The 14,662-nt window shown below is 39.9% G+C and overlaps 1 protein-coding gene across 5 annotated transcripts in view; it reads right to left on the bottom strand.

Moving 5' to 3' along the window:
• The window catches only part of PHACTR2 (phosphatase and actin regulator 2), a 143,561-nt gene that overhangs the window by 43,676 nt on the left and 85,223 nt on the right, over positions 1-14,662 (bottom strand). For all 5 annotated transcript variants that reach the window (XM_075087808.1, XM_075087809.1, XM_075087812.1 and 2 more), the window contains exon 2: positions 6,785-6,952. In XM_075087808.1, coding sequence (XP_074943909.1) covers positions 6,785-6,952 — 168 coding nt within the window. The remainder of the gene's footprint in view (positions 1-6,784; positions 6,953-14,662) is intronic.

Genomic DNA, 14,662 nt, shown 5'->3' with positions numbered 1-14,662 from the left:
GGATGCGTTTCACTATTTGTCACCTTAGAAACAGTTCAGTCTCCTGAGTTCTGTACAGGAAGAGAACTGTAGTTCAGTGCTTCCACCACTGATCTGCTTGGCATGCTCCCTCCTCTCACCACCTCTGTCATGACTTCATCACCTGGGTCTTTTTCCTTTACTTGAGAAGTTAAAACTTCTTATCTTTGGTTTCCAGACCTACCTCTCTTCTCTTCCTCTTCTTCTAGTAGAACTTGCCATGATATGCTACCCATTTGCTTCTCCCATAAGCATACCTTTGTCTCTCTATTCCTGCTGATCATCATTTTTGCAATCTCTGATCTTACAAGCTATTACCTATTCCTCACTCAGGAGTAGATGACTAGTAGTATCCTGGAACAAATATATGATAAATACTGTTAGCTGTACCACCATCATGTGGACATCCGTAAGCTGAGTGACCAGCTGATCTTATTACTACAAATCTTTTCTGTCATATGGGTATATAATAATGTGCGTGTATATATATAGATATCTGTGAATATATATATCTTAATATATGTCTGTGATATATATGATATATAGATATATATGTGTATATAGAAAAGTGTGAATATATATAACATTTCAACATTAACGTCAACATATTGTTTATAACATTAAGCAATAATAAAACAGAAGTAACCATTTCTCCATCTGTATACATGTACATATTAAGATTGATTACACAAACAAGTCAGTCCTGACTGTCAGTGTAATTGGTTATCAGTCCTTGCCTGCTGAGGAAGGCTGAGATGAAGTGGGCTCCACTCTCAGACTTCGTGCTCCAGCAGACTCAAGAAAGCTCATGCCAAAATCCTTCTCCTACTGCAGTCAAAAGCAAAGCTTCCCCTGACTTCAGGTGTAACTGTCAGGAAGCGTGTGAATTTGTCACACTGTATGCAGCCCTCATTTACTTGAGTAAATCTTACTCGTCCAAGGGATCCCACAAACATTTGAATTTTTGGCCCAATACAAATAATAGTAACAGTAATCATAAGAACAGTTTACCTCAAAACCCAGTTTCCATCCCTCCCTCCCTATCCCCTCAAAAAAGACTGCTTAGTGATAGTCAGCAACTACAAACCTCAAGCAGTCTTAAAACCCATTCTCTGACTCAAAGAGTGCTGTGAGGTTCTGGATATTCTCCAGATTCTAGTTTTTCTCTTCCAAGAGAAGCTCGAGAGAATTCCAGTTTTTGATCTTCCTCTGACCTAGTAAGAGGTAAAATCACCTTCTGCTCCCTGTCTATAGATACTCTTGCAGCAGAGCTTTGTAGTGGCATCTACTTTGTGCCAAGACACAAACTGCTGCCTTCTTTTCCCTCACAGCAAAACACTGTGGAGGGGAGAAACCCTTGAGCTGATGCCATTTTCTGTTTGTTTTTACTTAATTTTGAAAGCCCTCTAGGCAGAGTATATACTACCAGTGCCCAGAGAACAGATTTGCTGAGATACAGCATGGAAAATATGTTGCTAAAGAAAAAATTCCAACCATCATTCCCACATCGGCATAAATACTTCCACATCTAGTCCTCCATCTTTTTTTGATGTTTGTTGTGTTTGCTGTTTATTAACATCTTTCAGTTGCTAGCATAAGAGTCACATGAGATTTTTGTCAAAGCACTGCATGGCACATATTCTGGCAAGGCTGTAGCAAGAACCTATTTCGAAAAGCCTACTGAAAACCCAGATACAGCAATAAAAGCTCTTTCCAATAGCCCACATTCTGCCTTAGAAGAAACTCCTTATTCAGCTGCATACAAATTTATCAAGTTGTAGCCCTGTTAAGAGAATAGGCCATAGATGGGACGATCATCGTACTGTCCCATGGTTTCAGGCCAGGAAATCAGCTTCCTGCATGTAAGATGCACATACACACATGTACGTACACATACCCTGTTCTGTAATGTAAATACATGTCTGACTGAGCAGTCTGAGGAAGAATATTTCCTGTAGGATTTTTATTTTGTATGGATGTTTCCCATTTCTTTTTCTAGTTAGACAAGCAAATTTCTTCTGCTGTGTCAGTCAGCATGTAGCAAGGGGCAACTTGCCAATAAATGCATCTTCTCAGTCTCCCTTGGTCCTGGGTCTGTTTCCTCAAGAAATACAGGGATAACTACTTTTAATTTTTTTTCCCCTGAAACTACCATCTGAGGCAGGATGAATGCAATCCAAACAAGTTTTCATTTCAAATTCCAGCCTCACAGGAAGCACATGCACAAATATAAGTGATGCCATACATACATAGAGTTGAAAAGCGAATTAATATCTCCTTATAGCTCTGGGGCTTCCTGACAGTGAAATAGTCCCGAAACATGTAAAGATATGCTTTCGCTGCAAGCTAACCTGATTTGCACTGAAAAGCTACAGCTTATTAATGATGCAGCCGGGGACTGCACACTGTCTGTTTCTACGATTTCTGGAGACACAACTCCTTATAGTTAGTGCTGCAGAACAGTACAATTAATCCCTATTATTCTCTATACGGAAATATGTGGAGAGGTCATCTGCATTTCTGGCCAAGGCAGAGGACTACTAGCACTACTTGCAATCACTACTTGCAATCACTAATTGCACTACTGGGCAATCAGCATGAATGAAAGATCTACCTAGGCCACAGCTGGCTGCTAGCGTAGGACAGAGAGTACAGCCAGACTGGGAAGAAAAAGCTTTGTACGAAGATAGGAAGGTAAACAGCAGTAACACCTAAGCAAGACTATAAACTATATTTGCCTTGAAGATGTACTCCAAATCTTTGCTCTGTAGGGATTAATCAGTACTTAGATACATTCTTCTTTCTCAACATAAAAGCTCTGGGAACTGTCATATAGCAAAATGCCTGAATTTGTAGGTTACATGTTAGAGAGTCACACGGGGTAAAACTCTTATATGAAATTTAGGGGGGAAATAATTTGGGAACCTTTTCTTTCTTTTTAACACTCTTAAAATTAATATCATCCAGGTTTACTTTCTTTCCTTCTCCCTAGCTTAGTGAGCCAGTCTTGCTGGTGAAAGCCAAGATTTTCAGATATTACAGAACTCCCAGAGCTTCATTTTAAGAAAAAAAAAAAAAAAAAAAAAAAAAGAAATCACTAAATATTCTCATGGTTGGCAAAATGCATGTAAACTGGGGCATACAAATACAAGCTGATATATTGAATGTAAAAAATAATACAGAAGTTTTGAAAACCTGAAATTAATTCCCTATGTCACTATGTTTGTATAATTCCACCCAAATAAATTGAATTTTACAGTGTAGCAGGATGATTAAGCAGAACTTTATTAAAAATAGAGCATATATACTCTATAAAACATCAATCTACTGAATAACGAAAAAATATAAAAAATTCCCAAACCTCTTGTATAACATGTTACGTTCTGTTTGCCAAGACGTGCATTGAATTTTGTATATTTACTCCTCACAAATGATATAGGCACTGAAATACTCTAGTTTACATAATTCAGAGCATTATAATGGTTTTGTGGTTTATTAGCTGTTTTACGTTAGTAAATATAATAGCAGCCTTTACTATGTAAGAGCCTGAGTATGTACTACACCATTATCTAGCAGGATGCTAGATAAACAATGGAGTAAAAAATGAAAGGTTTTTCAGGATAATTTAAAAGTCTATATAGAAGATATTTCTAGATACACGAGGTACATTCAGCACTTATTGAACCAATTGTGTTGGTTGCTTTTTTGCCACAAAGGACTACTAAATACAAAGTCTTGTGACTGGACTTAGATTGGGGACTTCAGTTAGTCAACTAAGTGTTACCTCCTCCTGCATTAAACTTTTCCCATCCGCTACTCCATTTACAGAGATACTTTATTGTGCAGATAATGAAATTCCACTTTACAATACATAATTACATATAATCATTCATTCAATTGACCAAAAGAGCTCCCACTTATATGATCTATGGACTATACTTATTTTTCACCACCAAATCTGTTCTTCTGCCAATTTATAGTGCAAACTCTCCTAACTTCTATGGATTTCTGTTCAGCACACTGGTGCTCTCCATTTTCAATAAAAGACTGATCACAAAATAAAGTTTTAACTTTGAAAAAAAATACAAGGTGGTCTATGTTACTCTTTTAGTTTCCAGACCTGAAAGGCAGTGTTGCAAAACCACAGCTGAAATGAAAAAAATCCAGTTGTCTAAATTTTAAGAAGTCATCCAAAAGAGCGGCTCTGTTTTTCCTCTCTGCTTCACTGCACTTTATTGATAGTAATCACAAGGCTAAGACACAAATGCAAGTGGTAACCTTTGCAGAAAAGTAAAAAATACTTCTTCGTGTTATGTTTTGCTGGGTTTGTTTTTAGCTAGATCAGGTTTGTGATCTGCTCATCACAAAACTGGTGCCAGTACACAGGAGGCAGTGAAGTACAGAGACACAGCTGAGAGAACTGGGAAGACAAATTATCACTTGAAAATTAGTTTTGAGGAAGTTAAGATGGACACAGCTTCCCAATAATTACTTTTCCCTTAAGAGTAATAAATTCAGCTATGCACTGAGAGCACACAGTGGCAAAACCAGAGACTCAGAATGTAGAATGTTACACGTATTCTGCTGTAATACTACTAGTACCTTAGCTCTGATGGTCTAGGTATATCGATGTAGCAGGTTCAGGGAGAGACATGACAACCCTTATTACAAACTACTGTAGCTGTATAGCACCTGAAAAAAGATATTTTGTGGCTCAAAGTTTGTCTGTTTTTATCTATAGCATAATTTTAAAGCTTGATTTTCATTACAGTTCTGAAATTATTTAATGTTCTCTGTCCATTACACCTACTATTAGGCACCTCCATTTTTCAGGTGCTCTCCTTGAGATAAATTGTCCTTAATAACTCCATCTGAAGTCAGTACCAGTGGGAACTGTGGGTTCTCCACACTCCTGAAAGGACTTGAGGAACCACACCATTATAAACAAGACAGGCAAATTAAGTACAAGCAAATAACTACAGAGGCACTTTTGGAAATGTTAACCTTAACTTCTTTGTGCCAATTCCCTCCTTTTGTAAAAGAAATATAAACACATGCTTTGCCTTGGTATTATAAGAATTGATGTGTCATGCTTGTAAGACTGCATTGAGGCCTTCTAAAGAAAGACAGTACAACATAAGTAATACTGTATCTAACATTAATTTACCAGATACTGATTCGTAAAAAATAACTGCAAAATGACATATGCATAATTATTTAATGGCATAATGATTTAACACCTGCTAATATGTTGTGACAGTTTGGGGAATCTGTGTACACTTATCAACGGTAGTTATTCTGGAGAATTCACTGCATATAAAATCACATACCTGTCCAACAGTACCTGCAGAACATTCAGGAGTCGTTAACTAGAAATAGCTTTGCTCTAGCAGTATGATAAAAGTACTGGGGAAGCTGAAGGAAACTGGAAGCAATGATGGAGATAGCAGACTGAGGGGATTTTTTTTGATTACCACAGTGGAAGAAATTGTGGGGGTTTTGCTGCAGGGTACCCAGGAGAAAAAATAAAATCTTTAAAAAAGAAAAAAAAAAAAGAGCGCCTGAAAGAAGGATTTGAGGATCTCAGAAAGATTGTCCAAAACTTCATTTGGTATCTGGAGTGATGATGGCACCAGAGAAGATGTCTTCTTTTTGCCTTTGTGTAAACAGAGCATGTTTTAGAAGTTACACTGCAAAACCAGAGAGCTCCTTGCTGTAATTGTCAGGGGTTGCTATGTGTTTAGAATGTCAAGCAGTGACCTCCTAAGAGTTCAGGAGAGCCTCTGAGGACACTTTAAGCAATTAGTATTGGTTTTACTGCCTAGAGCCATGGAAGACAGTGGACAGACAGCTTGCACTTTGGTAATGAATCTGAAGAGCTCATAGATGCTCCCTGGACTCTGATTCGGTTTGAGTTTAGAAAAGCACAGCATCAAATGTCTGAATCCCAAAACGGAAGTTTGGGATTTGTCTGGAGAAAGCTTGGCCAGATCTGTGACACACAGACACACACACATGTATGCAGGGTGGCATGCAGTCTCCTAAACGTGGGTGTCTACAGCCACTTGAGATGCCCTGGGGTTTTGGAGATACCTGCACAGGGATGGCAAATACGATGTAGAACCTGCTGGGAGAGTGGCCAGGACACCCCAGAGCATCTCAAGTGGCACCAAGCAACTGTGTTTAGCTAACTGAATCCTAGCCTTCAATCTTCCTCTTTTTCAGAAGGAATGCAAGTCAATCAGCATTTTATTTCAAACCATTCTTCAAGCCTTGCCAATGGGGGGGTGAAAGGGTAGCGCAGCCCGTACGAAGGCAGTGGTCGCAAAGCTGGTCCTCGTTCTCTGCTGGGCACAGCCACGTCTGCTTCTACCCTCTGAACAGACCAAAATTCTGTCGCCATGAGGCAAGGTTTGTTTCATAACCCAAGTTACTGACTATTAGGAGGACATAGAGACACTTCCAACATATTTGAGGATATGTAATACAGAGCATAGTGTTTCTTAGTTTAAAAAAAGAATACTATCAACATCAAAAGAATATCACATAGAATGTATAGTAAACAAATAAACTACATATTTCTGATGATAGAAGCTGAACACGGTTAGATTTTCCCTTGTCAAGGATCAAACTGTTTTTCTGTATGTCAAATACTGTGCCGAAATAATCCCTGCCTTCTAACAAGCTCCAAAAGCTTTTCAAATACTACTCTGCAAAGCTATCACAGTGTTTTCTACTCTTTGCCACCAAAGGGTCACAGACATACCTGCTGACGTTTCTCTGAATTTGTCACTAGTCTTCTTCTTCCGCCATTTCCAAGGTTTAAAGATTTTGCCGATGGTGGAGAGTTTGCCCTTCCTCTTGAAGGGGGGAGTTTGGGATCCTGGGGCTGATCCATCCGAGTTAGCGATTGAAGCCTTATCCAAACCATCAACTGTATAAACAAGAAAAGTAAAGGTAACTGAAGGATGGGAAACAAAATGGTACCCGACACTAAACTCCTCCACTATCCGATTGCAACAGGCTGTGTGTGGGTCCATGCCTTTTTTGTTCCAGAAGGCAGCCAAAAGACACTTGACTGCAGCCTGTAGTCACAAGCCAGTCCCCACCTAGCCCTGGCCATCACTGCTGCTTGGCACCTCAGCTGCAGCAGCCCAGAACTTGCTTCTCATGACACGCATCTGGCACACCCACATGTTTCTGCAGGTTTTCATTGCTACTGGAGAACTTCTTTCGACAAATATTTGGGTGACTTCTTCCCTATAGAAAATGTCACCATATGGAAAATGAAACCCTTACAACGTGAAAAACACAAACTATTTCTTTTGGGTAAAACAACTTCTTTCTTAAACAAGCTCTAAAGATTACTGTTCTGGCAGTAGAATGGAAATAGGTCCATTTGATATCCCTGATAATCAGTCATTCACAGCACAGCCTGCCATGAGTCAGGCTTCTTATTAACAAAACGTATTTAACAATAAGCTTTTGGGCTGTAGCCAAAATTTAAAGAAGGATTACTTTTCTGCAAAAACATATTGAGTGATGTGAAAGCCAATATTTATCATTGATGGCTGCAACACGGAGTTTTGTGAACCAAATTAGGACTCATTCCACAACACACTGTAGCATACAGTTAAAATAAATTTCCCAGAAATTTCCGTGAGAAGTCTACTGTTATCTCTTTTTAATACTGTTATTTCTTTTTAAGAACTGAGGTTTCGTAGAGCCTTGCATTCATGGTCCTGCAAGCACTTCAAATGTGCTTAATTTCATTCACGTGAGCAGCTTCATTGAAGTAACTGCGCTTACGTACATAAAATTAATCACAGACTTAAATGTTTGCAGCATAAGGGCTCTGTAATTGCTTTCATTCATCTAAACATTCTAATTATAACCAATTCAGAACAGAGTTGATGCCACTGTCAACAGTAATAATGATAATCAGAGATCATTAAATCAGAAAGTGCTATTTGGAGAAGGAAATATCACTGTCCCCATTTTACAGATGGAAAATATGAAGTACAGAATTGTTAAGTACTTAATTTTGTGTTTGCCAAATGGCTTCCTGAATCCTGGTCCTGTGTCCTAGCTGCTAAAAAGATACATATTCAGACACATAACATCATGGTACAATCTTATTATTCTGTTTCTCAGACAAATGGCATTTAATGAGTCCTATATTTGTTCTAGACTTTAGATTGATCCAGGATGCTAAAAAAAAACCCAAATAAAAATCTCTTCTGTGAGAAAGCTGATGTCATGCAATCAGAGCCCAAGAAACTTTATTTTCAATGTTTTGAAATAAAGTACTGGGAAAAAAGATCCATTGTATAATTTCATTGAAATCTATGAAGTTAAAACCAGAGATAAATTTGTATGAAAATTATAGCATTTAAATCAATAAATCTGAGTTATGCTATAAAATGTAATAAATCCTGTACTGTCAGAGAGATGGAACAGAGAGATGGGAAGCTTCTCCACGGTAAATTACTGTTATTCAGATGCACTGGAATTTAAAGCTTTTTTAAAAGTGTTTTCCTTGGGTACTTTCAGGTCTATAACATGGAGATAAGATGGAAGAAAGGCTTGCAAATGGGCTTTAAATGTAAAAAGCCAAGATTCTGGTAAAGACCCAGACACATCTACCCCTTGCACAAGTATAAAACCCCAGCTTCCTCACTTTTGCATCCTAGAGAACATTACAGAGCGATCTTTATGGAGGGTTAAGCTGAGACTCCCTTAAAACGAACCAGCTGCCACCCTACAGACCCTGAGAAGCCCGGTGAGAGGTGGGGCTGAGAAGACCACTGAAGGCAGCATGCAGCTCTGCATTGAGAGAGAGGCATGGGACAGCAGAAGGACCCCTGGGGGTGTGCCTCACCTGGAATTACGGATCACACTTTTGTCTAGGCTTACAGTCGCTGCCCATGTTGTACAACCCCCTATGGAATACAGAAGCCCCTGCTGGAAACTGTGGATCTGAGAGAGAAGTACCTTTACTTGGAGGGGAGTTACAAAGATTTGAGGGCTAAATTTATCCTGGTAATTCCAGCTGATATAAGGAGCAGCAAGGGCCACAGACTGCAGCTGGGGAGAGTCAGCTTAGACGTAAGGCAAACACTTCCAGGAGGTGAGTGGCACAGGACCGGAAGAGGTCTTGGGCAGTTTTAGAGGCTCAGCCGGTGAGCCAGGGCTGACCTCACCTACTGTCAGGAATAGTCCTACTCCAGTTGAGGGACTGGACTGAGTGACCACCCAAGGTCCCTCCCAGTCAAGATTCCCATGGTGCTACGTGATGTGGAAAGACACAGTTGCTCTCTGAAATCTGCACTAGTAAATCCAAAGAATCAGAAGTGAAGTGCTGAAGCAGAGAGACCAGGATCTGGTGGCTGAAGGGTTTTGTCCTGGGACAGGAGCCAAGCATTATCTCACTGGCAGAGGCAGCCCATTGTCTCATTGGAGGGAAAAGCTACCCGCTCCTTGGGGGCAGCGGGACAAAACTCATGTTCTTGTGTCTACTGGCTTAGAAAAGCTGGGTTACTGATGTGAAGAGCCTGCACCCTGGTGACAGACAGCACGGTCTTTATTAACATAGATCTTTTCAAATCCTCCTGGGTCATGGAGTCTAGTCTACTGCAGGCAACCACTTTCACAAAAGCCTCATCTAAATTTTTTCCTCCAGTGCCTACCAGCAGAACTGGAGGAGGGTCATGGCTCCAATAGCTGCCCACAGAGAAACATGGATTTGCATCAGTCCCTGCTCTGCCCTCTGCTGAAGATGTTTAACTCTGAAATAATGATGATATTCATCCTAGCTAAAGAAATCTGCCTGCTTCAAATGAGCTAACATATGAAAAAAGGGATCCATTTAGTGGTGATTAATTCTGTTTGGGAAGACTGCACCTTTTGAAAACAGGATTCAACATTAACTCCTTCTGACAATAAAAGATGAGGAGTTGATTTATCGAATGAGTTTAACAAGTGCTCATAATTGGGAATTTACTAAACCATTGACCTTGTACTAGTGCCTTCATTTGAAGAGAGGACCGAAATATGTATCTGGAAAGGAAGAATAAGTATGACCAAACACCATAGATTGATTTCAGAAATAACCTAAGATAAAGTAACATTTCTAGGAAAAAGGACTTATTTATATTCAAAAGCAATCATAAGGTAGCACATTTTACCAATTAATAAACTGCCTAGGAAAAAAAAAGCCCAAAACTATTTCAGCAATGACGTTCCAGAGCATTTATGGAAAGATCTTTTCAAAAGCTATTACTCCTCATCTTTGAAACACTCAGCAGGAAATTTTAAGATTTACAGTTTTCTTTATGGGTCATGTACTATTTAAGAATAAAGTGGTGTATTTTTCACCTCAGAGAACTTATGTATTAATCATTATAAACGTTATACATATTCACTGAGACGAAAGGAAACAGCTTTCCAAGATTAGAAGAGCTTAATCAATTGTGTTATTCTTTTATTTGTACAGTGTCTTGAAGTCCTGCCTTTTTCCCACCATCTTAAAAAAGCCAGTGAATCACTTTGTCGCCTTCAATAAACGTAATTATTAAGTTTGACATTAGGACTTTTGACTCTACTACCTGATATGTTGTTATATCCCAGTCCTTTGCCCTGGGTGTAGATTTTACATCTGAAGGATAAAAGTATATATAAGAAGGATAAGAAGTAAGAAGGATAAGAAGTAAGTATATCAACCATGCATGTTGATGCCATGCGAAGAAGAGATCTTGTAAAAGACCAACAACAATGCTGAGATACTGTGAAGCCAAATCATGCTAGCACAGGCCATAAGCTAGATGAAGGATACAAAAAGGACAGCTTCTCCCTGAGCTTGTGGGCAGCCAGCAAAGATTAGATCAGTTTATGGATGACCAAAACTTTCCTAGAAACACCCAAAGATAGAAATGCCTGAACACATCTTATCCTAGGAAGGCTACTTGCATTAAGTAATGCTGATCTCTGTAGCTGCCTAGGAGACACTTTTCTGCTGTGAATGATCTCCAGAGATGTTGTGCAGCTGAAGCAGGCATGTGTATTTATCACAGTTTTCCCAGGGCACGGTACACGTCAGCACTTAGACGTTCATGTCGGCACTGACACACACTAATACCTTCTTCAGGTAAGAAATTACAGCTAACTTTACAAATGCAAAATGCAACAAAAAACTAGCCATCAGATCATTTCAAGCAAGTCTAATATAGATTCCTCTCAAGTAAATAGCTTTTTGAAAGCTTTGACTTAAAAAGCATTCATGATCAGAAAAAGAGGGCTACATTTATGCCAGAAGTTGTCCTGTATTTCTGCTTTTGTGTATTTTTGCTCTTGGCAGTAAAAGTGGAAAGTCAGTAGTAGAACCTAACGTCATGACTAAATACCAGGAGTAATACAAGATATATGGGACACTTCCCCCCTTCCCCTTATGTCTACATGCTATTCTTTTTCTAGTAGAACTGTATTTTAATAGTTATGAGAACAAAATTCCTTGCCTGTAGTTTACTATTGGTAATATGAGTCACTGATGATTTAAAAAAGGTCAAAGCTAACTACAGTAGGAGTACACTCAAAAGATTTGTCTGTAGAAGAATCTTTCACTGACTCTGAACAGTTTTCAGATTCTTTCTCACATTAGTCCACATTCCCATTTAGTCCCAACAAGACAGAGTTTATTAGACAGACTTTGTTGTAATCTAGTAGGGAACGTCTTATAAAATTGCTGTTTAATAATTCTTATCTGAATGGTGTTTTAACAGAGTTTGGTGTGTTGTGGCCAACAACAACACATGATATGAAAAACATGGATCATTTTAATTTAGTCTTACAGAGACTCCAAGCTGATAACAAGTACACTGGAATCAATGTTAATAAGTGAAGTTTAATTAATTTATTCTTGTCACAAAGATTCTTAAGATCCTGGAGTAAAAAGCACTCAGGTTGACATCCAAGAAAAGAAGTAAGGCAGAACTTAGGTGCATATGTCAAAAGTTATGCTATTGGAAGCCTGAGAAACTCTGCTCAGATGCTTCCTGACTCTGAAGGTACAGATGCCGTAATTCATGACATTAAAACTATCTGAAATCTCTGCTCCTCTGTATGTTAAACATCATCCCAGACTACAGTTTCAGAGCAGAGCGGCTTTGGTGATGAAGTTAGCCTGTGAAGTTTCTTCTCTGTGTTTCCATCTGCTCATTCCCGATCCAAAGAAAATATGCCATCCCTTCAGTTGTAAAAATACAACTGTTATTGGGCTTCATCACAAGTAGATCTCTGAATGATCCCAACCAAAAATGCCTCCCCCTTTCCACTCTCTTCCCTTTTTTAAAAGGTTATTTTTAATCTGGGCCACTTCAGTGTTTTAGTCTTCAGCACAATCCTACAAATGAAGTGTCAGGGCTGGGTGAGGAGTGGGCTGTGGCCTGGGGAGGGAGCTGGTGACTGGGCTGAGCAGGCAGCCTGTGTCAGCTTCACAGCCGCAGCCAGGATACCAGGACACCCCAGCCACAAACCTGAGAGCGCTACACAGCCTGGCACATACCACGTGTCTAAACCTGGGTAAGTCCACAAAATAAGCATGCTTTTGCATTCGCAGGGTAGGTGGAAGACTTGGGTTCCTCCCCCTTCCTGAACAAATAGCGTTGAAAACTACTATCCTTCCCTTCCCAAAGAAGAACACCCTAACCAGGAGTGGGAGTCATGGTTCTCTGCAGAAAGTAGTTTTGAGGCCATTCAGCCACGGGCAAGAGAGAGAACACCACGAGGAATGTGATGTTGTACTCAGGTAGTGTAGGGGAATAGACAGGGATCGGCGACTGGAAGATCACGGGATGTGACGGAAGGATAGTCTCCTCCCCATAGGAGTGGCAGGAACAGGAAGCGCAAGAGCTATATAAGCGTGTGATGCAGTTAAATAAACGGACATTTTGTATCCATCATATTGATGTCTGTGCATCACTGTCCCCAGGGTGGGTAGAGCCCTGTGTCCCGGAGATATGCGGCCCAAGATAAGTTCTCCCGTAGAAGCGTACAGCTACAAGGTAGCTAAGTTCATTCATTTACAAAGATATGGGAATTCATATACCTCATGAGTGATGCAATGTGTATGGGCCTTCTGCAAGAAAAAGATGCTGTAGTTTAGATGAGAATGTAAAATATCTTTCTCATACTAAAAAAAAAAAGGTATTACAGGATCGCAATGCTATTAAATCTTCCAAATGCATAGTCAGAAGTGTTTTTTCTTTCCTCTGTCTCTCTACTCCCCTCACCTGCACCATTCTCCACAACTGATCTACTCTTGCTGGAGCACTGGGATATATGTTTAAGGGATCTTTCTCACATTGGTGCTGTTAAGTATAAGACGCTACCGCAGAGCGGCAAGTTCTCTTCTCTTCTGACCCCTCTGGGTGCTGCACCTTTCATATCCCTCCTCCCAGCCACTCGCCTCTCAAGATTCACCCACCTGCACTGCAGTTCTGCCTTGGATCCTTGTCAAGAGAAGCAAGGCACAGAGTGGCCAGATGAAGGAACGGTCTTCCTCCAGCCTCTCCTCCCCAGCACTGGGGAACATGACCAGGAGGGGAAAAGGCACAGAACCAAGTGTTCCCCAATATCAAGGTACTAAGGTAGTACTGGCATCTAATACTTTCACTAGCATTGGTTATCTTGCAGTATCACCACGGTATCACATCACCCTTAAAGTGTGTGAGGATAAAACCTTTTTGTTGTAATGCAGATGACTCAGGGCATTGCCACCTCTAACCACAAATGAATTAAGAAACACAACAGAAGATGCAGTGGCTTCAGTTCAAAGCTACCCTATCTGTGGATTTGGGTCTGAATGATTTCTATGCTTATTAATGACCAGTTAGCTTGTACAGTTATTTTTCATCTTCCTCCCGCTGCACCCAGCTACCCTGCTGCAAAAGTCATCTTGGTTTATTGAGACCTCAAAACCTCTTGTGACAGCGTTATGATTTTCTATACAGTCTTGCCAAAGGGCACAGAGTTGAAAATCATGGTTTTTATGCCAGCAAAATCAGCATGTTTATGCAGCTGCATATTATCCCCATTTAGTGACAAGAACAATAACTCATTGACTTGCTATAGAGTATGGTAAGCTGCTTATTCCTGGAGCTTACTGGAAAAAAATCAAGTCATTGCATGGTGAAATGTTTGACATGGTCATTAAAAACCAGAAGTCATTCTGACACTATCAATGTAATTTTCAATAAATCTCTCAAATTCTGTAATGTTATATCGATTTTTCCTGACCAGAACCAGATGGAAAGACGGGTCTTTTTTCTTTCTCCCTTTTTATTTTCTACTTCGAAAGGAAAAAATGCAACTAATCCCCAGTGGATAAACTGACAAATGGGAGAGCTATAATCTGCCTCCGAGCAGCACAATGAATTGGCATCTGAATGCTTTTGCCTTGCCATACATCTGGAGTTTAACTTTGGGGAAACTCTGTCATGAGCTAATTGACTTGATTGTGTTTTAATTAAATGAAAGGAAAGAGCTGAAGTTCAGATGTAGGCGGCTGAATGGTAGTTTCCATATGGAACTGCCAATATTGCAAAATGTTAATTGGACCTCCTGCTGGTGATGAGCTAAACAGGCTGGG

This window comes from Phalacrocorax aristotelis, chromosome 3 (genome assembly GCF_949628215.1).
Source record: "Phalacrocorax aristotelis chromosome 3, bGulAri2.1, whole genome shotgun sequence".
Taxonomy (NCBI): domain Eukaryota; kingdom Metazoa; phylum Chordata; class Aves; order Suliformes; family Phalacrocoracidae; genus Phalacrocorax; species Phalacrocorax aristotelis.
Note: the sequence above shows the minus strand (reverse complement) of the source record. Positions and strands in the feature narration are given on the sequence as shown.